The sequence below is a fragment of the Alternaria alternata genome (genome assembly GCF_001642055.1).
Source record: "Alternaria alternata strain SRC1lrK2f unplaced genomic scaffold CC77scaffold_13, whole genome shotgun sequence".
NCBI lineage: Eukaryota > Fungi > Ascomycota > Dothideomycetes > Pleosporales > Pleosporaceae > Alternaria > Alternaria alternata.
The window spans coordinates 828,219-850,472 of NW_017306202.1; the positions used below are offsets into that span (position 1 = coordinate 828,219).

Here is a 22,254-nt window from a genome sequence, read left to right on the forward strand (position 1 = left end):
TACCACTGCTAATGCTCTTAGCTGCAAACTTGGCTCAAATCGTGGTTGTGCAGGTGTGCTGACTGGTAGTGAACGGCCGCGAGACCTCAACCTTTGGCTCTTTCCAACTACCAAGCTCACCACATCTTTGACGCGACATTAAACGAGACCGATCACGCAGCATCCGATTGCAAGATCCGAACATAGCGGGCTTCTCCTTTGTGAACAGAACGCATGGCCCAGACCACGCCTGGCTTCAATATCACCCACACACCAGAAGCCTTCCAATGGCTAGAATGCTATAAAACTTTGCAATGTACTTCCATAGTCTTTCCTATAGCACCTCATAGACGACCCTCAGCGAAACGCGTTGTTTACCTGGCACTTGATAACAGATGGACGACACAACGACCCAGAATCCATCATCCCCCTCTGATATACTGCCCTTCGATAACCTCCACAACGACAAGATCGATACAAGCTCTGAGTCTTTGAAGTTCAGCCAAGGTCTTGCGGGCGTCGATCAGACCACGAACTACATGTTCGTTAATATCCTCATTATAACTGCCCTGTTCCCGATCCTGATCGCTCTGTGCTTTCGTGTTTTTGTTGCAGCGAGAAACGATCGCCGACGAATCTCAGCGATCGCTTCATGTAGGGGTCAAGAACTTTGGGTAAGGGATCGTTATGTGTACTGGGGAGCACTCAAGCGGCACTTTCTTTATGCGCCAGTCGGGCCTACGAAATGTCGACAACCAGCGAAAGGCTCTACAGCTGGTACGACATCAGCCCCCTTACCCACTCGCGTCCATTCTTTGGTAATTGTCGTCTATATCCTCAGCAACATGGCGTATTGCCTGGTCGTCTCCGTACGTTCACGTCCCCAGATGGTGGCCGAATTTCGCGGCCGGTGTGGAACTCTTGCGACATTCAATCTTATATTCGCTGTTCTCTTTGCTCTTCGGAACAACCCTTTGATAAACCTCCTCCATGTCAGCTACGATACTTTCAACCTTTTCCATCGATGGACGGCGCGACTTGTTGTGGTAGAGGCTACTGCTCATGCCGCTGCTTTCCTGTACAACACATATCGGGCAACCCATGATGGGAAGAGTGGCTGGCATAGCGTGGGTTGGCTTCTAAAACAATCGTTGTCGTATCAGTGCGGTCTTGCAGCTTTTGTTGCATTTTTGTTTCTCATTATTCATTCCATCGGCCCTATTAGACGCTCTTTTTACGAGACATTCCTCTCTTTACACCGCATCGGCCTCGCAGTCGCGGTATCCGGTGTGTACTTCCATTTGGCGAAGCATGCTTTGCCACAACTGCCCTGGGTGTATCTGGTTATCATTTTCCTATCACTAGAGCCCTCGATCCGCATCGTTCGCATACTACGTTACAACTTTTCATGGAAAGAGAAGAAGTGGACCCTTGTGGGCCTGGAAAGATTACCTGGTGAGGCAACGCGTGTCACCTTTACACTTCCCCACTCGTGGAACGCCAACCCTGGATCACACGTTCAGATCTACATGCCGAGAATAGCACTAATGGGGTCACACCCGTTCTCAGTGGCTTGGTCCCAATCGTCCGGAGACGCGAATGCTTTGGCGGAAAAGGCACCCTTCAGCATCGACGACCTTGACTCGGAAAGCGGGCCTAGCACCATTTCGTGTGTTATTCGCTCACGCCAAGGAATGACAAGTTCCCTTTACAAGCTGGCGGCGAGATACCAAGACGCTCAGGTGCACCTGTGGGGAGCGATCGAGGGGCCATATGGTGGCTATCATTCTCTCGACTCGTATGGCACTGTTGTCCTCTTTGCTGGAGGAGTAGGAATCACACACCAGCTGTCTTTCGTCCGACATTTACTGAACGCGCACAACAGCAACATTGCCGCTACACAGAAGATTTCCTTAGTCTGGTGCATAGCCAGCCTCGATGCGCTGGAATGGGTGCGGTCGTGGCTTGATGAAATCGCGGCTATACAGCACTTTCGCGAAGTTGTGAGCATACGGCTCTACATTTCCAGGATGGTCTCCTTCGAGTTTGAAGGTCGGTCTATACCGGCGTACCTCGAAGTGAGACTGCAACGGTGCGAGGTACAGAGTGTACTGGATGGCGAGGTACTTGCACAGATTGGTGCTATGGCGGTTTCAGTGTGTGGGCCAAGAGGCTTCAGTGACAGCGTTAGGGCAGCTGTCAGACGTAGGGTGAGCGTACGGAGCATTGACCTTTTTGAGGAGGCGTTCTCGTACTGACCGACACCTTCGGTGGGATGGTAATCTATCGCCATGGCAAATTCAACAAGGCACGTGTACTCGTAGACTATACTCGGCTCGTTTGCCCGAGTTGATCTAAACAAGGCACTACTACAGTACGACATCATTGCGACGCTTGTTGGTCCAAGTGCTCGTAGTAACGCCAGAGTGGCACCATACCCGGCCGGGCCTAAGGTAAGTGTGTACCGTCGGAATATGACGCCACATAAGGTGACAACCCCAAGCTGGTACGCCCGTAGTGTCTTTCCGAGAGTTCACCCATGGCTGACATGTCTCAGCTCGTCTTTCGGTTGGAAACTTGGCCACTAAAATCAGGAGTCTCTTCTAATACCGTACGTGAATGTTAAAGTGTACTCGCTCTCGTTTGACCAAACAAACTACACTATGACAGAATTTTTTAGAACGAACTTTCACTGCATTTCGTTTTGTCGCAAATCACTGAGAGACCCTAGCACAAAGCATGTGGTTTGATAAGCAGAAACGAAGTATATATCAACAACTCTGAACCTAACTGGCATCTGATTCGGAGCCTACTTAAAACCACAAAAAGAGGACTCTGTATGTATCGCACTCCTCTGAGTCGTTATAAACGCCTCTATTTCGGTGGAAATGTACTACGGAGCCTTTTTTCTAATGTTACGCAGCAAACGCTCTCGCCTCTCCAAACCGAAGACATTATAATGTAGTACATATATCCATCAACTTGGTGCTATTTTATATAGAGAACTGGAAGATCCGGTAGCGTACGTCATCTGCATGTCTACCCTGTCGTGCAGGGTGTGATCCAGTCACGTATTGTATCGGGTCGATAAAGGCGATCTATTTTTGCTCTAAGTTCGAATTGAGTCGCAGTCTTCTTTTTGAATCGCATAATTTTCTTTTTTGTTTGTCGGTCATTCACTCTTCTGTCTTTCGTTTTGATTGTATGTCACTAATCTCGCTCAGTGGTGATGGCCTATCACGGTTCAGGTTGCCATGAACTTCTATTCTTGTCTCGAACCCGTCTACGAAGCAATAACCCCCTCCGATTAGTGTTGAAGCGGTATGAGGATGCGAAGCGCTCTGCAACATGGTGAGAGTGCACGTCACTGCCCCAACTTTCCAGTGCTCCTTCCTCACCGTCATCAGTGCAACGTCATCTATAATCTCACCACTGACTCACTTGCCAACTCTCGCAAAAGTGCCAACTCTCCATGACCGGGCATTCCAATGCTGAAGGGACTGCTAGACTATCTTTTCCTATTACCAGTAGTAGAGTGGATTCTCTCTCACTTGCGCTTTACTACCAGCAACCACCTGAACTCCTCCCACAAATCTACGCCGAAACCAACGTCAATCCCGATTCTTACTTCAGCAAACAAACCGACCAATTTACTCATTCTCTCCTCTTCAAACCATTCAACCAATCTCCATACGATGTCGGACCCCAACGCGACCAGCAATGGCCACGGCACTACCCAAGAAGCGTCCTTCTACCACAATTCTGTTGAGCTCGCTGATCTTGGTATCAAGCGCTTCGACCAAGATACCGCCGCAATTGGCGACCGCGACTTTGCCCTGCACGCCAACCAACCAGTCATCACCCGCGCCGGCCGTGCGCCCCGTGGTCTCGAAAGCCAAGTTCATGCTTGGAACACGTTTCAGTACACCACTGATGAGGTAGACAGCCGCGAGGAGCTCAAGGGTGATTTACACGGCGGACAGCTGCATCGCGAGAATAGAGCTGCGGCAAATCCGCAGGGTATGGCGCCGATGGATTTTAGTGGTGGTAGGGGTAGAGGTTTTGAGAGGGGAGGTCGAGCTGGTGCTAGAGGTGGACGAGCGGGAGGCGCCGGACGAGGTGGGGTCAGGGATGTCGGGCAGATGGAGGGACTATGTGCGGGTAGGAAGCCGGATTTCGATGCGCCGCCAATGGCCAAGGGTATGGCGGAGGAGATGGACAAGAGTATGTTTTGGGATGAACCTATCGTTTGAGTGATGGCGGCAATGCATCGTGTCAAGCTCATTGAAGGGTATTAGCTACGTCCAGTAATCGTTCATGCTGTTCGCCGCTGAAAGCACACCTTTCAGGTCGACACTGGGGAGACGGGAAATTATTACAGGGAATGTAGGAGGTTCTCCGTAGTTCACTGTAGTCGAACAGAAGCAGACGCACGTTCTCAAACGTTCCCTTGGCTCGAACCAAATCACTGAAAGTTAGGCCATGATCTCTTCTTTTGTTATTAATACTTTCTCATCATACTGTCCGTCTATCATACGCTCTTCCTTAATCAGTCTCGCTCGAAAAGCTGCGAGAAACCACCTGCCTCATCTCTCTCCATCCCCTTCTTTCAACTCATATACGTGATAACTTAGCTAACTGTTGAGACATTAACGAGTAAACATATAGATCTAGTTAGTCAACTTACGTCTAGTTCTTCCCGATAATCGCTGGCGGCTTATCGACAAACACAAATTGATCCAGGCTGCAAGTTGGTACTAGAAGCAATGCAGCGGCCAGGGCAATTTGCTACACAATAGCTGGTGGCATGAACTGTGCCGCAAGCGACACCTGACAGAACCCCACCACCAGGTAGAGCAGTAGTAAGGGCGATGAGCAGGAGGAAAGGCACGAGGATGAGGGCCTGTGAATGCATCGTTGGTTGAGACGTATGTTCTTGTAAGCTATTGTTCGGCGAGACAGATGAAAGAGCAGAGAAAGACCGAACAAGATTGAGGATATGAATTCTACCACAATGCAGGCGCGTTCAAAAGTTGATCTAGGCAAGCAGTATTTGAGCTGATGATTCCAACCAGTACCGTGCAATGGGAGACGCATGCCATACTCAGACCATCCTATATTGCATTCCCAATCCAGAAACTTTCCGTTCACACTCAACATCAACACGTTCTCCTCCACCTCCCTTGTGATATTCTTCTGATTGGCCTGCACAGATTTAAGATGAGTGAGACTTTGCAATTTGAGTGGCAATTGACTCACCGCTTATGCGCCTCCCCCTCCTCCTCCTTGCTGCCAGGGACAGTCGCACCACACATAGCCAGTTGCCTGCTTGCAGGTTCCAGGGCAGCCTTGTACACAAGTGTTCCACGGGGCGACAGCACCGCATTCCACAACGACAGAAGGAGTGGCAGCAGCGAACGCGGTCGTGATGAGGCCTAGGGTGGCGAGCATCATGGTTGCAAAACGGGCGTGCATGTTGGGCTAGAATGAGGTAAAGCTGAATGAGGCTTGCAGATATGTAGGATACCTCGGAGGATAATACAAGAAGAGTTGGGACGAAGAGGTAGTTACAGGGAAGGAAATTGGTTCTTTATGTTTGAGAAGTCGGACAATACGAAGCAAGGAGTCCATCCCTTGCGACGGCAGAAACGGGCTGATATTGAGGCACAGTCACTTGGGCGGCGTAGTACGTCCATTGGAGATGAGATCTACAAAGGGCAGAACATTGACATACGTAACTTGAATGCTTTTGGATTATTTGAATGTAACAGTGGCATGAAAGTCCTGACCTGGGTGGTTGGAATCACCAGCGCCAAGGATAAGCTGACACATGCTGATGTGACAATACCACAATTTTCGCATGTACCACTCAGACGGGAGATTTCCAAACTCGGTGAAAAAGATTCGCTCCCTTGCTGAACCTGGAGTGAAGTGATGGCAGCGGGTATGTAAAACGTGACGGCTGACGCATGGCGCTACTGTATACCAGTAAGAAATTCAGGAAATGCGGAGACGACATGCCCGCCCCCTGAGGCTAGAACAACATCGATGACGCTCAAGTCTTCTTGAAATGTCGGTGTATGAGCCCACACAAGCTCTCCCACAACACCTGATCCGTGCCTCTTAACCACTCAACGACGACCTCACGTGCCAAGTCCACGACCCGAATACGAAATGCTAGCTCAATCTTTCGATCTTGCTTCATGTCAACGAGATCTTCTCTTTGATTACGTTCGTATGCGCGGCGATATGAGCGACTCCACACGTTTTGACTAGCTTCGCCGATGCCAGTCGAAGTAACAGCGTCCCACGTCCAGGTTAGATCGAGCGATGAAAGCTGGGTGTTGATAGCGTCTTTGGCTGTCTGCGGCTCGACTGAAGGTGGTAGTGCGATGGGATAAGATGTTGGGAACGGTAGGAACTCATTGGCCATCTTTCCGATTCGTGCGTGGCTCTGAATGCGGTTAGCATATTCCACTGGTAGCTCAAACGTGTTAGATAGCACCTACATTTCGTGGCCTGAGGTCTCCGAAGCTCCACGCGACAATCCATCGCTTGGTGCTGGACCCAACATCGATATCACCAACCGCCCAATTTGTGATGCCGTGCTTCTTCAAGAGGTTGATGATGGCCTTTGCGCTTTCCATTTTGCCGAACATACTAGTATACCACTGCACCTTTTCCCTGAGGACAAGACTCTCGTTGACAATCTTCGTCACGAAGCCAAGATCACCACCGAGACATACCATTTCGTTCTCTGAGCCTGTACATACGGCGTTGGGCTTCCAGCTCTTTCCCTCACCCTTCAAGCTGGACTGCATATCGGACACATCGTTAAAGAAGGGTGGGTTGCAGATGGTAAAATCGAGACGATCAACCCCGAGGGCTGCGAGAGGGACAAGAGGGTTTAGCTCCGTGGTTTGGAGCAACTTGGTACGCGTCATAAGATTGTTGAGAGCAAGGTTGCGGGCTGCGGAGTCAAAGCTCTTCTTGTCGATATCTGTAGCGCACATTGACCAGTTTGGACGCGATCTTAGGCACAGCAAGGTATATATGGCGGATGCTCCAGTACCGATATCCAAGCCCTGAACCTGGCGATTTGGATCATATCTGCTGGAGTAGTCTGGCGATGTGGAGTCGATTAGACCTTGCAGCCAGGCCACATAGTTCCAGCGATTGGGGATTGGTGGACACAGGCGATCATCTGGCACGTCAAGTTCAAGACCGAAGTCTACTCTTAGAATCGCTTTGGAGAGGGCCTGGGTAGTACTGGGATCTTGGAAATCTAGTTTACCCGACGTGCGCTGCCATAGTTGTTTGAAGTCTTTATCGCTCTTCGCGAGGGCCTTGAAGTCGACGGTGACGTATGGCGGGCGCTGTGCGAGGTTCATGCCGTCTTCTGACATGACTACTAAATTGACTGGGGTGTCATGAATTGTCGTGCCGTGTTCTGGTGATGGAAACAGTGGACCCGCAAATAAGTGCAAAGCTGACGCTCGGGCCAGTCTACCTAGTTGGCCGACAGGGTTGAGATGAGATGGGAATAGGTAGGAGCGTAGGAAAGTGTACAATTGATATACAAAAAGTCGGAGATATAGCGTCGCCGCAGCTCCCGGTTACACCTACATTATGCTGTCTACCCAACGCCGAACCCATGCATGCGATCAGATTAAGAAAGGCCCATCGTACGCTCCATCCTCTTCCTGCAGTCGTACTTGTTCGAGCGACGGGACCGTGTTGGGCTTGTAGAAGCCCAGGAGCATCTCCATATCTTCTTCGGTCATGGCGCAAAGGTCGTCGAGCGAATACTGTTCGCAAACTTTTGACATCCTACAGATTCTGAGTCAGCTTGTGTCTTCAGGATGCGATGGAGATGACGCACCACTGCATCCGCTTTGGACCCTCCTCGATGTTGGGAGCGACCTTTCGCAGCTTCCTTCGCAGCATGCCGACTCTTTGCACGGCGTTGCCGATGTTGTATGGGAGTCCGGCTGCTATCTGCCTCCTTACGATGTTGGCTAGCTTGGGACCGTTGCCGTTTGTGCTGACCATGATCTGCAATGGCCCGTCGCGGTGGACGCTGCCAAAGTAGAAGTCGCACTCGGGTGGCACGTCGGCAATGTTGGCTGCTATCCGCCTCTCCTTGCACAGCTTGTATATCTGCGACGAGGCTTCCGGGTCGTCGACGGCCGTCAGGACCATGTCGACGCCATCGAGATCCTGGGGCTCGAACTTGCGGTCCACATAGTCAACCTGGCCCTGTTCGATTCGGTAGGCGACTTCTTCGTTGAGGCCGTCGCGCGGAGAGACGACGGTGATTTTGGCGTCGGCATTGAGCACGTTGACGATGCGACCAGCGGCGACCTAGACTTTTGTCAACCGTCAATACTTTGTAGGGACCCATGAGGCCTGTGACATACCTCGCCGCCGCCGACTACCAGGACGCGTTTATTGCGGATCTGCCATGCCAAAATCAACGAGCCGCCGCCTTGGATCTCTGGGTAGGGTCCTTTCATGGTGCGGAGAGTGTTGCGGAGAAGGAGGAGGCAGGCCGGAGATAGCCATGTCGACTGTTCCGCGTCATTGCCAAGGCCGTGCAGAAGAGGACGCGCCGGGCTGGCCTGTATATAGAGTTTTTCTCATCGCATGTGATTACTCGTCAGAGTCAAATCACGCAATGCTTCCTACCCTGCCGGCCACTAGCAATGTCTCCATTGTGCGACTGCGACGACGGAACGGACATGCATCCTTAGCGTGCCCTGTAACGGCGCGCCCAAGACCCACGCCTCTAGCCTACCCATCCTGGCCCATGTACTTTCACGACTCCACAAGACACTCCCGAATATGACCTCCCGCAGGTCTCTGGGCGGCGGTCGCGTACTGGGGAGCGGGAGGAACCTGTCGCCCGCTGCGCCACCTCCGCAGCCAGCAGCAACTGCACCTGCCCATCGCCGCAATGCGAGCCTGCTATCGCCCTCGGAGAGCTCGGTGTCGCTGAGCTCGCAGACGTCCATCAGCCCAGCCAGCACCCATGAGACCCGGGAGGACATCAGCAGCAAGGTGCTGATTGGGCCGACTGAAAATGCGGCGGCGAGCGCGTCCAGTAGACTCGTGTGCCCGATATGTAATGAGGAAATGGTGGGTTCATGGCACCTGCCGAGTATGTACAGTGATTCTGACGTAGCAGGTAACATTACTCCAACTCAACCGGTACTACTCCCTCATACCAGCTCACCATGCTATTCCTGACTAGTGTTATTAGACATCTCGACGACAACCACCAGAACCTGGTAGTCGAGGAGCAGGATGAGGTCAAGAACTGGTTCGAGGCGCAGATGCACAAGGCGAAGAAGTTCCAGCCCCTCGCCGTCCTGAACCAGAAGCTCAAAGGACTCGACGTCTTCGAATCCAACGATGCCCCTACGCCCCCTCAAATCTCCCACTCCGCCAGCAGCTCGACCGCCCACGCTGCCTACGAACCCGCACCCGTGCGCCGAGACCCGGAGGAGGAAGTCACGCGAGCACATTGGCAGAGGCCGGGATACCGCGATGTGTGTTCAGATCCCGTCTGCGCAAGACCCATCACCGCATCACAAATGGCACTGGGTGGGAATCAGCCAGCAGTGAACTGCAGGCAGTGTGGAAGGCTGTTCTGCGAGGAACACACCATGTACCAGATGAAGCTGTCGCGGCAGGCTAAGCACGACCCCGTCAGAGGCATCTGGTGTCGAGTGTGTGAGACATGCTACAAGTCAAGAGACGGCTACAACGACCACCACGGTGTCGAGCGCGACCACTTCGACGACTTCGCCAAGATCAGACGGAAACGGGTGGACAGGGAGCGCATGGAGGTTAGCAGGCTTGAGAAGCGCCTTACAAAGTTGACGCAGCTCCTCGCAGACCCACCACCGATAGAGGAGACACCGACTACCGGGGGCTGGTTCTCCTCACTGGCGGGCGTCAAGAACCAACGGAAGGCTCTGGAGCAATCCATCATCACTTGGCAGGAAGATGCTAAAGTATCCAACTGCCCCTTCTGTCAACAGGAATTTTCGACATATACCTTCAGGAGATCCCATTGTCGCTTGTGTGGACGCGTAGTATGCAGCGACCCGAAGACTAGCTGCTCCTCGGAGGTAGGCCTTAATGTCGACGCCAGCGCGCAAAAGACCGAGAAGGATGCTGCTCAAATGAGTATCGACGTGCGAATGTGCAAAGATTGCCAGCACACGTTGTTCGCTAGAGGCGACTTTGAACGCGAACTAGCCGACAAGCCCAAGGACCAGCGCGCATATGAGAACCTTGCTCAGTTCGAAAGAGGCATTCGACTACTTCTTCCACGCTTCCACAAGCTTTTGCAAGCGTTGCAGGATCCAGACAAGTCGCCTACGCCGCAGCAGTTGACCGACGCAACCAAGGTACGGAAGCGTTTGATGGATGGCTTCGCACAATTCGATGTGGCTGCGAAACGAATACGAGACCTACCTACAGATTCGCCGACACAACAGAAGCTACAGCGAGCAGTATACCAACAAGCTTACAGCTTCCTAAGCTTGCACATGTTGCCCTTACGGTCGTTACCGAAGATCCTAAAGCATGCTGCCCCGCAAGGCCGATCGAACGGAGGCAGTGCCCTCGCCTCTATCAAGTACAACGACCGCTCTGCCGGCAGTGTCGTGAGCAGTAGCGAGGTTTCCGCAATGGAATCAGAAGAGAAGGAGCTGAGGGAACGACTGATTGTGCTTGAGGAACAGAAGTTTATGGTGTCAGAGATGGTTGCCGACGCTACCAAACACCGAAGATTTGACGAAGTTTCCAGTCTTGCGCAGAACCTGGAAGATTTGAACAAAGAGATTGACCAAATCAATGGCCAACTTGGACAATTGGACTTTGCCAGTGCGTACAATGGAGGGATGGCTAGTCCACAGCCTGGGTGAACGGCTCCAGGGATGTAGCCTTCCAGAACCTTGACTGGCCCTATTACAGGGCATGGTCACAATATCGGTTTTTCATGGCGCCGCTACGGACCGATGAACTCCACAGGCGATAAACGCAGGAGTCACCTCACTGGGACAAGAGCCTGTCGTTGTGACCTACCATGGGTCACTATTCCAACGACCTGCATGCATATCTCAGATGTTGTGCACGCCCCGGGCGATGGCCTCCAGGCCGGTAACAGAGGTGACAGGTTCTCAAAGGAGAACGGCGTTGTAGGGATTCGGGCGGGACATGTCGGGCCTTTTGTGAGCACCACATCTTACATTATATCCATAATAGTATACGTAGCAGAAGAATGAAAGGGCTACCACCTGTGCACTTACGATTCCTCGCGATAAGAGCTATACAATATTGCAATTTCCCATGTTCTCGATGCTGTGATTTTTTCGATGATGCTCCAGCCTACCCAATCACAACATCACGCGTTGCCTCCGTCTGTCATCTAGCATCCAACTAACCTCGACCACAACCACTTACTTCCGACGTCACATACCACCAACGTCACTACAATCACGAACCTCGTCGTCATCCCCGTCATTTCTATCCACATTCCCAATCCAGTAACTCTCCAAACAAAGTGTTGAAAACGGTGCCAACTTTTGCTAGCCCAACTGTTGCAACTTGACTCGCCACTGCCAACTTTGCCAGCCTACTTTCGGCACGTCATTGCTCGATTAGGATATGTACGGGCCGTGCGGGCCCGATTCGGGTAATTAGGCTCCACAGGGGAATGTATTGGGAAGGGATTGAATGGTACTAACAAGTTTTGGGATGTGTGGGCGCGATGGCCGGGAAGGAGTTGTTGTAGGGCTGAATTGTGGGGATCGGGGGAATGGTAGTGGGTGAAGGTCCGAAAACTGGCCGGCATCGCATCTCGCTGGTCTCGAAAGTGGTGACTGCCTTATTGTTGCCTTTTACAACTTGGGCTCGCAAGTGATTGTTTATATTCAAGCCGGAGACGCGCAGAGCGACGAAGGCATGAGTGGGCCAAGCAAGAAGGTCATTGTAGTCTACGCTAGCAATGCGCCTTGTTCGTGGCTGAAGACAACGCTCGCATTCTTCTCAGATGCATCGAAATTTGAGGACTAGGGAAGCAACGAATCGTAAGTGAACTTCTGGAAGATAATTTCGAGAGAATGCGGTTGATTTAGTCTGTCGTTCAAGGCTTCTGGGGTTACAGACGACCTCAGAAATGAGATTTCATGTTTTTTATTTCAAGTCAGCATAGTGCTCTTGTCCACACTCGATGCGCATCTAATCTCCACCATCGGTTACGCTGCTGTGCCCAGCTTCGCCCATCTCAGCTCGGTCATCACTCGTCGTTCTCCGGCGAACACCCGTACTGACCGAGTGACCAGGCTTCGGATGCTCGTTGTGTTCGACCAACGGGAAATGCAGACCAGGCTTAGTCGCCAACGCGTCCCTAATCTCATCAACACTCTTCGCCGCCCATTCTGCACTACCCACGTTGCTCAACGGATAGAGAAGCTGGTTGTCCGGGTGCATGACCACTTGCTCGATGCTTGGCGCTGCTTTACTCATGATGATATCCACATCTTTCCTGATCTGCAGGCAGAATGCGTCTAGCGGCAAGTCATTCACATCAGTACCGAAGGGATTTTCAATCTCACGACCGATGAGCGCAATGCCCAGGATAATGTAGGCTGCAAAGACGCTTGCGGGGATCGTGATGTATCCCAGGAGCTTGTATAGTTGGAAGGGCAGGAGAAGGATATACACCCAAGTCTAAAGGTAAGCGTAAAAAGTTAGTATGTGCCTCACATGCAGTTCGTACAGAGACACTTACGATTTGGCTGATGGCAATGCTATACGCCAAGGGGAGCGGAGTGGAAAGGATGCGCTCAGTCCCCGCAAGCACATCATTGAAGCTTGTGAGCGCGTTGAGAGATTGCGTTTGGTAGATGGAAACTTTGAAGGTGCCGTTTTCGTAGATCGACTTCATGTAGACACTCAGGTGGTTGAGGATTTCCAGAGGAAGGTTACCGAGTGGCACACGCGAGCGCTTCAGCAATTTGCGTGGGTTTGATTCGGCCATGGGTAGCCCGAGGAACTGTCCTGCCGTCTTGAATATACCTGGTTTATTGGCTTCTGGCTGATCAGCATCGCGTGCGAAGGTGTCCAAGTGGCCGACCAGGTGCTTTAGGTCATCGTAATGGACGCCAGGCTCGAACCGGAGCTTGTGCTTGAGTGCGACTGCATACGCGGCGATCAAGTTGAGACAATTGATCTTGGCAAGAAGATCTTGTTTGCCGAGCTCAGCGTCTTTTTCATGCCGTTCATCGACGTGAATCCAAATAAGGCGAGCAAGGTTCTGGGACTGGAAAGCGAGTTGTGCCCAGTATTTACGGCCGTCATTGTATCGCTCGTAGGCAGTGGAGCTTCTGAAGCTTAGTGCCAGACCGACAACAAAACCAAGAACGGTAAGCAGGAGCTGGTTTACACTAACTGGAGGCTATCAATACATGATACATGCTAGAAGAGTAAGTGTAACGCATACGGTCGTGGACAAACTTCGATATAAGCGTAATCATGGTTGCCCAGCCAGCGACAAAGAGCAGAGGCAGCACCATTTCTGGTGTAACACTGCCGTGGACGCGGAGGAAGACAGGCCATTTCGAATGGTGATCGAGGTCGCGCGGTCCAATCTGACTTCTGTTAGTGACCATACAAGTCGTTATCAATAAAGACATACAAAATAATCATCAAAGTCCTTGTCACTATCTTGCTTTTTTAGTGGCGGCCTGGTCGATGCACCATTCGTGTCGTTCGACACGTTTGCCGTGCTTTGCATCTTCTCCGCCATCACGAGGTATCGTCGCCTGTGAAAAAGATAGAAATGAAGGTCGAGCTCAACGAGTTTTCGCGTTCAAGGTTGCGACACGCGAGCACTTCATATCGTGTCGCGTGCCCCTATCCCTGACCATTTCTCCTGCATCTCACCAACCTATCAAAGTCTGGAATCTGGGTCTGGCGTTTACAATCTCTGGGTGGCGCCGTGCGTCAGTTATGGCGATGCTGTAAATGGCAAGGCTAGAATACGTGACTCCAATCGAACGCGCTCACGTAGCGGGAATGGTGAAGCATAACCTCTATTAAGATGCCTGCCGTCTTGGCAGGGTCTCTCTGCGGGCTTACTCTCTGTGCGATGCGGGATGGAGATGAGTAGCTGAGCCGTGATTGCTTTTGCCTCGGCGAGTTGTTGTTCTTGCCGTACGAACGTGACCTCTGTGCGACTTAGTACAGCATGTACCGAATCCTGTCAAATGCGGCACCACGATGTGTAAAAGCTGCCAAATTTGCCTGGATGCCTGTGCGTAGTTCACAAATGGTGGTTTTAGATAGGTGTCGGTGACCAGATAATCAGCGCATAGATTGGATCGTCGACTAAGACAAACCGTAATTCGCCTGCGATTCAAGCTCCAGATGTATGGATCAGGGACAAGGCCCAGAACAGGTCAAGCTTCAGCTGTGCGAGAAGGTCGAGATCTTGTTCTGCGACTTGGCAACATTGGCACTGGCTCAGCTAGCAGACACCGCCACAATCACAACTCATTGGTTGTTGGTTCCAGCCACTGTGGCCGTGTACTCGACGGGCTTGGCATGAAACGGACGCGGACGATCAGGGCTGAATGTGTGGGGTTGGGAGATGTGCTCATCTTGGGGTAAGGATCGGCGATGAACGTCAATATCGGGTATCACGGCTAGCATCCTACATACCAATACCGATCTTCTGATGTTTACCAAGGTAGTGTGATGTGAAAGATCATTTGGGTTGGGTCTTCGATACTAAGGGTTCATGGTATGATAAAGGTTGCCAATAGGGAAACCTCAGTCATCATCCATATATAGCTTCACGGACGTTCGCAGATTTCAGCCAATTCTTGTCTCTCCTTGGCCTACCCTTATATCAACTTTATTCATTTTGGTCACCTAACCGCTTGTTTCCATCCTTCCTCTTCTCGCCTGATCTCCACTTACTCAACCCCCACTTGTCCTTCTTCGCCTCGGATTTATGTTGACGTTCCTTGATCTCTGCTATTCGACTCGTTATTTCTCTGCCCTTCTCGCCTAGGCATTTCGCTCTGGCCAGAAAAGCCTCGCCTTTTGAGGGCACTGGTGCTGGCGTTGGGGTCGGAGCAGACACTGCAGGAAAGACGGTTGGGGTCGGCATTGTTTGTGGAGGCAAATTCGCTTCCCCCCCTGGTTGTTCCGGTTGTGCCCACGGATTGAGAGCTGGGAAAGGCTCTAGTACCGCGTCTGCTTGTGGTTCGAGAAATCGAGGTGCAGGACTACTTTGAGCACTCCATTGCCTGTCAGACGAGTCTGATCTCAAGCCAGGTTCTGACTTCTGACCGCTCCGAACATTGTCGACTTTGTTGATATGAGAGGCGGGTTCGACGGAGGCGTAAACGGCTCTTCCAATGGAAGCATGCTCGGAATCCGAGAGGGAAGAGAGACTGGTCGTGGTGGAGTGGGAAGATGGAGCTGGTGGTTCGACCCGAGGCGGCTCATGACCTTTATTCTGGGTGTCGTGGTTGGAGCGTGGGTGATGGGATGGTACCAGAAAAGATGGTGTTGAGGCCGTGAGATGGTTGCTGAGGGAGATGGGGGATTGGCTATCCTCCTGATTGTGTGTTCGACTTTCTGCATCGTAGCTGGTACTACCATTAAGAGAATGGTCATGTACTTGTTGGAGGATGATGGGATCTTGTAGGCTGACTTGCGCGTACTCCCGAAGTACGGAGTCTTGGTCTGATTGTAGCTCAATAAGCAGGTCGCGGCGCGAACGGCGATCTTGAAACGAAGCTGCATTATCTCTTTCCTGATGGGACTTCAACATCGAATGAGAGGGCGATGGAGCGGCGGATCGACGTAGACTCCTTGGTCCTTCTTCCAGACACTGTCCATCGTCACGCTGAGCAAGTTCGTGACGTAGCGTTAGATCCTTTCCATTTCCGTGGCGTCTCCTACCAAGCGTATCCAGCTGTCTAGACCGTTCCTTTGGCGAAGCTGGCGGTGTCATGGGGGTTCCAACATGACGGGCTGTAAAGCCGCTTCGTTTCTTATTAGGTACCTCATTCTCGATCGTCAGTATGCTTTCTGATCGATTTGAATCTCCAGCTAATGATGCCGTCTCTGCATGCCATGTCTCGTCACCCTCCATCTTTCTTCCATGCGCCATCAATATGGCATATTTCATGAGGGACGCTGCGCTATGTGGGTCTGCGTTTGTTACAGTGATTCGCACATTGCGTGTTTTGCAGCTTATTTTGGAACCTGCACTGACTTCCTTCTTGCGCTCACCAATGTCTTTACAGGCCAGTGAGCCTAGGGAGCTCTTCCGAGTCGGAATAGAAGGAGGGGCCTTGACGGAACAAGAGGACTGTGCCCCCTCGGCCATATGCTCAAGCCGTTTCTGGCCAAGTGGAAGCCTTCCGTCTTCGACGCGAATACGCTCGCAGCGTGGTTGTCTATCAGCCTCATATTTCTCTTCGTCATTTGATACCCTTTGCAGAGGTTCTGAATTCGACGATGCGCTGTGTATAATCATCCTGCTTTGGGGGATGTAACCGCAAGCAAGCCATTCGCCCTTCTCTCCCAGATTGAGGTCCATCGAAAGCACTGTCTTCACCTCTTCGAGGCAAAACCACAATACCTCTTCGTGATGACCTTCTTCCGGCTCTCGGATGTCTTCCTCAAACCAGACCGGGATGTGCACACCATTTCCCATGCTCATCCAGGCAGGTACCATCCCGCTTGTATCTACGTCTACTACGATAGCATCGTACGAAGGGGTTTCTTCTCTGCCTTTCACAATATGAGGGTGCTTTTTTGAGGCGGTGTTTTTGCTCTCGTATAGAGAGATAAAGCTGGATGCAACGTTTCTCTGGAAATGTGCTTCGATCGTCGACCTGTTGAGCGCATCGTAGTTGAACTGCTGCGATGAAGATATGTCGTGCACGTTTGGTCGAGCGACGAAGATATGTAGATGGTTGGGGATGGTGCAACGATTCTTCAGGAGAGCGGCCTGATCTGATCGCGGTTGTTCAATAGACCTGCGCATCGTTAGTCACGATGACAATGTGTAAAACTATCTCTGTGTATTTTCCGGGTTTTTCTTGTGAATTTGATGTGTCCCAGAAGTTTTTTCAGCGTTTCGCATTTTCAACGTGAATTTAAAATGCGTTGAACATTTTGCGAGTACGTTTAGGCAAGAAAGATTTGGGAAAATAAGGTGATGGTACAGTTAGATTTCACGACTTACAGAGACATGATGGATAATGATGAACAATGAATGCAAGGAGGCTGTAACGTCGACTTGAGATATGCAGGCGAGCTGAAAAGACGGGGATGTGATATTGCAGGTGTGGCCGTATCTACCATGGTTCTGTGCTCGGTCGCGAATAGTGGCCACCTTGGACCCTATAGTATGAGATTAGGGGTCTGTAATCGAGCGGTATGAAGTGGATCACCTCGCAAACTCACACGCCGCGCAATATACGAACATCATAACGTTTAGGAGAGAAGGAAATTCTTGTTAGTGAAGATTGATAGAATGTAATAGGATAGATACATGCCGCTCTAAATGTGACGGTCAATAGTCCTGGATCGTATAGTCAGCTGCGAAAGCTGAGCACTAAAATTAAGGTGTCAGTTCATGGTTTTCAGCCAGCCTGGATGATTCGACTTACATGCACTCTGCTTCGTCTGTAGAACCACCTACCAGATTCTCGTCCAAAGCTTTGGCATCAGCCAGCGCCAGCGCGCGCTGCCACTCGTCTGCTCTGAGCTGCTGCTGCCTCATGTTTTCCATCATAGGAGAGTCAAGCTTGGTGGTTCTTTCATGAGAAGTCCATTCCGCCTCGGTAACTTTCCCAGCGCTTGATGTGCTGTGCCCAGCGAGATATGCATTGAAGCCGGCGCCATCTTTGACCCAGACTTGGAGTAGTCCAGATATGAAGATTTCCGCTATACTCGCCTGTTCTTGTCGGAAAATAAGATAGATGATGAACTGGTGCATGGTAAAATGTTGTGCAAATGTCCCGATGTCGTAGAGATGTTTACAGATGTCCTCGACAAGGTTCATGACATAATTGGATGATTGGCGTGCGCGGTGATTTGCCAGACGCTCAGGTGAGTTTATCGAATACCCGCATTCACTAGGAGGATACTGGAGGGGAGTGTCGCGTGATGATAGTGGCGTTTCGTTACAACGTTTCCGAATGCCCTGGCAGAAGAGCTCTAGAGTCTTAACACGCCTCTCTGACCGACTAGTCGTTTGAAGATACTTACGATAGCCCTTTGTGGACAGATGTTGTGCCACTGATGGGCGAGAAATCTTATCTATGTGCCATGCATGCTGTGGGGCTTTACCTTGAGACATGTAGTCGTTCACAAAGTCGCATATTGTGAGAAGTTGATTAGGCGTCGGCGCGTTACCGTCACGGTCAGCTAACAGATGTATGTATATGGATGGTTGCTTCCACGCTCTTTTCCAAATCGCAACATGTTCTTGTTGCAGGCTAGAATCAACCTGCATCCTGCGCACAAGGTCGCCTTTGACTGCCGATGCTAGGACAGAGGGTGCAGAAGCAAGGATCTGGAGGCATTTGCGTTTGTGCGTCACCCGGTCTGTTGCGTTGATGACGGTACTCTTCTCATATTTGGGCATTTCGGCATCCAGTACTTCGGAAATGAGGGATTCGTAGTGCTTTTCGCTAAGTAGATCCGCCCATCTTGCGCGTCGCCCGTCGAGCGACTTTGTCGTTGACTCCAGTCCGCTTTGTTGTCGAGTAGCTGAGCCAGAAGTGTAGCTTTGAGCCCTTGTAGTAACCATAGATGGAAAACCAGCGTTCGAAAAACGAGCGAGAGAACCGGGGCGAAAGATTGGGCCACAAAAAGACGGCAGTCTTTTGAACATAGGATACTGATAGGGGGTAGGGATTGGGTGTGGACCAGGAGTCGTGCGTCGATTGTTGAGTTTTGGTAGCTTGCAAGCTTCACGAATCGATATTGAAGCAGCAGTCACACAAGCTGTGCCTTCCATACTCTTTCTGAGTTTTGAATGAAGGCATGCTCGACAGGCAGATGTGAAGCTGCTGTAGAAGGAGCGAATATGCATACCGAATTCTGGATCAGGTTCAAGACAATGTTAGCAAAAAAAGATGAATTTACACGTAGCAGGCTCGGATGTGCTTTTCTATTGCGATTCTCTGCTCGCATGGTATTACAGAGCTCTTTGTTGAATGATCTGTGGTATTTACGCTATCGGAACGGTTTCGGAGCTCTGAAACCACTTTGTTGTGACTTGAGGCCTGGTCTCGCAGAGCCGTCGTGCCTTGATCCAACGCTGGCTGTTCGCTGTCCGTTTGCCATGTGTTAGACATACTCGACCACTTAGGCTATAGGAAGTTCGTGTCGTAGGTTCATTGTCGTGAAGGTACCATATCGCGTCACGGACGCGTTAATCGATACCAGGATGTCGTTGACAACGGTGTGAAGCAAGTGACAGGGTGGGTTGCAGATGGTCATAGTTCAAGCAAGGCTCGAGGCAAGGAGTGTTGTGAAAGAGTTGCAGCTGGCCGGAAAGGGGAGGGGCCGGTGAAGTGTGGCGTTTGTGGCTGGTGCAGCGCGATTGACTCAATGCCCCTCCAAAGTTGTTGATGGAGCCCCTCCGACTGCACACGAGCTCCACAACCTCGACACTTTTCTAGTAAGTCACGAAACCCCACGCGTCATTGCCTATACAGCAGTGTACCTGTTGAATGCGAGGCACATAACTCATTCATAACCGTACTAACGCCGCGTAGAGATGGCTGAACCTACAGCACCTGCACCGCCCGCCGCTGAGGAGGAGAAGGGCCCTTCCAAGCGCGCGCTCGAGAAAGCCGCAAAGAAAGCTGCAGCGAAAGCCAAGAAGGCTGAGCATGCTCTCCGTCCCAAAGAGCAAGCGAAACCTACCACAAAAAGCGAACCGACGAGCATCTTCTCCGAAGGCTGGCTGAAGCGCATCTACGAAGAGAAACCCGTCCAAGACGTCCAGACCCGATTCCCGCCCGAGCCCAATGGCTACCTCCATATCGGACACGCCAAGGCTATCGCCGTCGACTTTGGTTTTGCGAAGCATCACAATGGCAAGTGCAACCTACGTTATGACGATACCAACCCGGAGAAGGAGGACGAGGTCTACTTCACTGCCATCTTAGATATTGTCAAATGGCTAGGCTTCGAGCCCTCCAAGATCACGTACAGCAGCGACAACTTCGACAAGCTATACGAGCTTGCAGAGCAACTCATCAACAAGGACTGTGCCTATGTGTGCCACTGCTCACGTAAGTCTACATATGTTTGACTGCTCCTACAGGGTTAACAATCAAACAGGCGAGGAGATCAACAACCAGCGTGGAGGACCCGACAACCGAGGCAAGCGTTATGGCTGCGCCCACCGCGACCGACCAATCGAAGAGTCTATTACCGAGTTCCGGGCGATGCGCGATGGCAAATACCAGGCCGGGGAGGCTTTCTTGCGCATGAAGCAGAAGCTCACAGACCCCGACGAGGGCAACCCTCAGATGTGGGACCTGCCCGCGTACCGCGTTGTTAAAGAGAACCACCATCACCGAACTGGCGACAAATGGAGAATCTACCCTACCTACGACTTTACACACTGTATCTGCGATGCGCTGGAGGGTGTTACTCACTCGTTGTGTACGGTTGAGTTCCGTCAATCGCGTGTCTCTTACGACTGGCTGCTGGAGCAGTTGGACATGAAAGCGCCCAAGTCGGACGAGAAGGGTCCCATGCAAAGAGAGTGCGTAATAACTCCTGTTTGACAGTCATTTTCAACTAACGTGCGTAGGTTCGGACGCCTCAGTGTTGGCGGCACTATCCTTTCGAAGCGACGCATCCTCCAACTCGTCGAAGGCACAACTGTCGAAAAGAAGAACGCGGATGGCACAGTGGAGACGCGCAAGATACCAGGGGTGGTACGAGGATGGGACGACCCCCGCTTGTTCACCATGGTCGCTTTACGCCGTCGCGGTATTCCAGCCAAGGCCATGCTCAGCTTCGTCGACGAGCTCGGCGTCACAGATGCACTCTCCGAGGTCGAACCTGCACGTTTCGAAGCCTCCATCCGAAAACATCTCGAGCGAACCGTACCGCGACAGATGATGGTGCTAGACCCCATCAAAGTAGTCATCGAAGACTTTGCAACTGAAGATGAGCAAGAGATGACCGTGCCGTACGATCCTAAGGGTGCTATACCCGGTGAGCGAAAGGTCAAGATTGGTAGCGCGGTTTACATTGATCGCAGCGACTTCAGAGAGGAGGACAGCGCCGATTACTTCCGTCTGGCACCCAACAAGGCTGTTGGTCTATACAACGTCCCATTCGCGATCCGTGCGACATCATTCTCCAAGGATGATAACGGCAACGTCACCGAGATCAAAGCTACCAAAGTGCCCGGTACTGAGAAGCCCAAAGCCTACATTCAGTGGGTCGATGTTGCGACAGCCGTTCCGGTCACAGCGCGTCTGTACAGCTCCCTCTTCAAGACCGAATCACCCAACACACTGGACTGGAAGACAGGTGGCTGGGCTGACGATCTGAACCCCAACTCTGAGATCATCCATGACAAGGCTGTCATCGAGCGGGGAATCAAGGACCTCATCAGCCAGACCTCCCTGGATTTGAGCGGTTCGTCAGATGCCCTTGTGCGCTTCCAGGCGCTGCGCACAGCCTACTTCTGTGTCGATATTGATTCCACAGAGGACAAAATTGTGCTGAACCAGATCGTCAGTTTGAGGGAAGACAAGGGAAAATAGATGCATAGAGGGCTTTGGCGTCGGCTTTGGCGTTGAAGGTGTGACGATAAGGTCGGGGTTGTAGAGGCGTTGGTCCGCAAAGTGTTCAACGTACAGTAGAGATATCCCCGAAATCTAAAGTTGAATCGCACGAGTTCCTGATTTACGTGACAGAGAGTCTGACATGACGTTCTTTGCATCTTTATGGGCCTGTAGGTATTCTAGCGCTGATACGCGTTTGGAGAGATCGTCTATGCTCAACATGCAACCACGAGTACGGATATGTTGTTGCCTTCGGGATCGCTGGAGCCTGAGGTCTGTAGAGCAACGGTCATAGGTTTTGTGCTTTGGCGTACCCACATGCAACCATGTCTAAATATTGGTATCATTCGTTTCGAATACTCAACGAAACAGCTGTCCAACGGGCCCTGCCCAGGCTATAGTGACCTAC

At 51.5% G+C, this 22,254-nt stretch overlaps 9 protein-coding genes across 9 annotated transcripts; 4 read left to right on the forward strand and 5 right to left on the reverse strand.

The window, feature by feature from the left end:
* The first annotated feature begins 193 nt into the window (after nt 1-193).
* On the forward strand, nt 194-2,596 carry CC77DRAFT_167930 (ferric reductase). Its single transcript, XM_018530411.1, has 2 exons — nt 194-2,468; nt 2,537-2,596. The coding sequence occupies exon 1, from the start codon at nt 375-377 to the stop codon at nt 2,235-2,237; it is 1,863 nt and encodes a 620-aa protein (XP_018384913.1). The 5' UTR covers nt 194-374; the 3' UTR covers nt 2,238-2,468; nt 2,537-2,596.
* Nucleotides 2,597-3,674: 1,078 nt separating this feature from the next.
* Nucleotides 3,675-4,232, forward strand: CC77DRAFT_1062632 (hypothetical protein; the record flags this gene model as incomplete). Its single annotated transcript, XM_018528549.1, has 1 exon — nt 3,675-4,232. One exon carries the CDS (start codon nt 3,675-3,677, stop codon nt 4,230-4,232), a length of 558 nt encoding a protein of 185 aa, XP_018384914.1.
* A 1,494-nt stretch (nt 4,233-5,726) lies between these two features.
* On the reverse strand, nt 5,727-7,610 carry CC77DRAFT_168121 (hypothetical protein). Its single transcript, XM_018530412.1, has 2 exons — nt 6,489-7,610; nt 5,727-6,433 (listed from the first exon to the last, which is right to left on the reverse strand). Exons 1-2 carry the CDS (start codon nt 7,383-7,385, stop codon nt 6,035-6,037), a joined length of 1,296 nt encoding a protein of 431 aa, XP_018384915.1. The 5' UTR covers nt 7,386-7,610; the 3' UTR covers nt 5,727-6,034.
* A 33-nt stretch (nt 7,611-7,643) lies between these two features.
* On the reverse strand, nt 7,644-8,495 carry CC77DRAFT_938306 (siroheme synthase middle domains-like protein; the record flags this gene model as incomplete). The annotated part of the gene is made up of 3 exons (XM_018534602.1): nt 7,644-7,809; nt 7,862-8,343; nt 8,400-8,495. The coding sequence occupies 3 exons, from the start codon at nt 8,493-8,495 to the stop codon at nt 7,644-7,646; spliced, it is 744 nt and encodes a 247-aa protein (XP_018384916.1).
* Nucleotides 8,496-8,823: 328 nt separating this feature from the next.
* On the forward strand, nt 8,824-10,916 carry CC77DRAFT_938560 (hypothetical protein; the record flags this gene model as incomplete). The annotated part of the gene is made up of 3 exons (XM_018534621.1): nt 8,824-9,117; nt 9,167-9,189; nt 9,242-10,916. The coding sequence occupies 3 exons, from the start codon at nt 8,824-8,826 to the stop codon at nt 10,914-10,916; spliced, it is 1,992 nt and encodes a 663-aa protein (XP_018384917.1).
* A 1,414-nt stretch (nt 10,917-12,330) lies between these two features.
* Nucleotides 12,331-13,529, reverse strand: CC77DRAFT_965661 (UPF0187-domain-containing protein; the record flags this gene model as incomplete). The annotated part of the gene is made up of 3 exons (XM_018535717.1): nt 12,331-12,723; nt 12,785-13,443; nt 13,496-13,529. Coding segments are annotated over 3 exons (1,086 nt in total), but the record flags the coding sequence as incomplete, so codon positions are not given.
* Nucleotides 13,530-14,821: 1,292 nt separating this feature from the next.
* On the reverse strand, nt 14,822-17,512 carry CC77DRAFT_168236 (hypothetical protein). The gene is made up of 3 exons (XM_018530413.1): nt 17,472-17,512; nt 17,264-17,421; nt 14,822-17,054 (listed from the first exon to the last, which is right to left on the reverse strand). Exons 2-3 carry the CDS (start codon nt 17,380-17,382, stop codon nt 14,912-14,914), a joined length of 2,262 nt encoding a protein of 753 aa, XP_018384919.1. The 5' UTR covers nt 17,383-17,421; nt 17,472-17,512; the 3' UTR covers nt 14,822-14,911.
* Nucleotides 17,513-17,580: 68 nt separating this feature from the next.
* On the reverse strand, nt 17,581-18,835 carry CC77DRAFT_1062638 (hypothetical protein; the record flags this gene model as incomplete). Its single annotated transcript, XM_018528550.1, has 2 exons — nt 17,581-17,635; nt 17,691-18,835. 2 exons carry the CDS (start codon nt 18,833-18,835, stop codon nt 17,581-17,583), a joined length of 1,200 nt encoding a protein of 399 aa, XP_018384920.1.
* An 846-nt stretch (nt 18,836-19,681) lies between these two features.
* On the forward strand, nt 19,682-21,971 carry CC77DRAFT_1051213 (glutaminyl-tRNA synthetase). The gene is made up of 4 exons (XM_018527657.1): nt 19,682-19,711; nt 19,809-20,330; nt 20,380-20,809; nt 20,858-21,971. The coding sequence occupies exons 2-4, from the start codon at nt 19,811-19,813 to the stop codon at nt 21,822-21,824; spliced, it is 1,917 nt and encodes a 638-aa protein (XP_018384921.1). The 5' UTR covers nt 19,682-19,711; nt 19,809-19,810; the 3' UTR covers nt 21,825-21,971.
* The last annotated feature ends 283 nt before the right edge of the window (nt 21,972-22,254 follow it).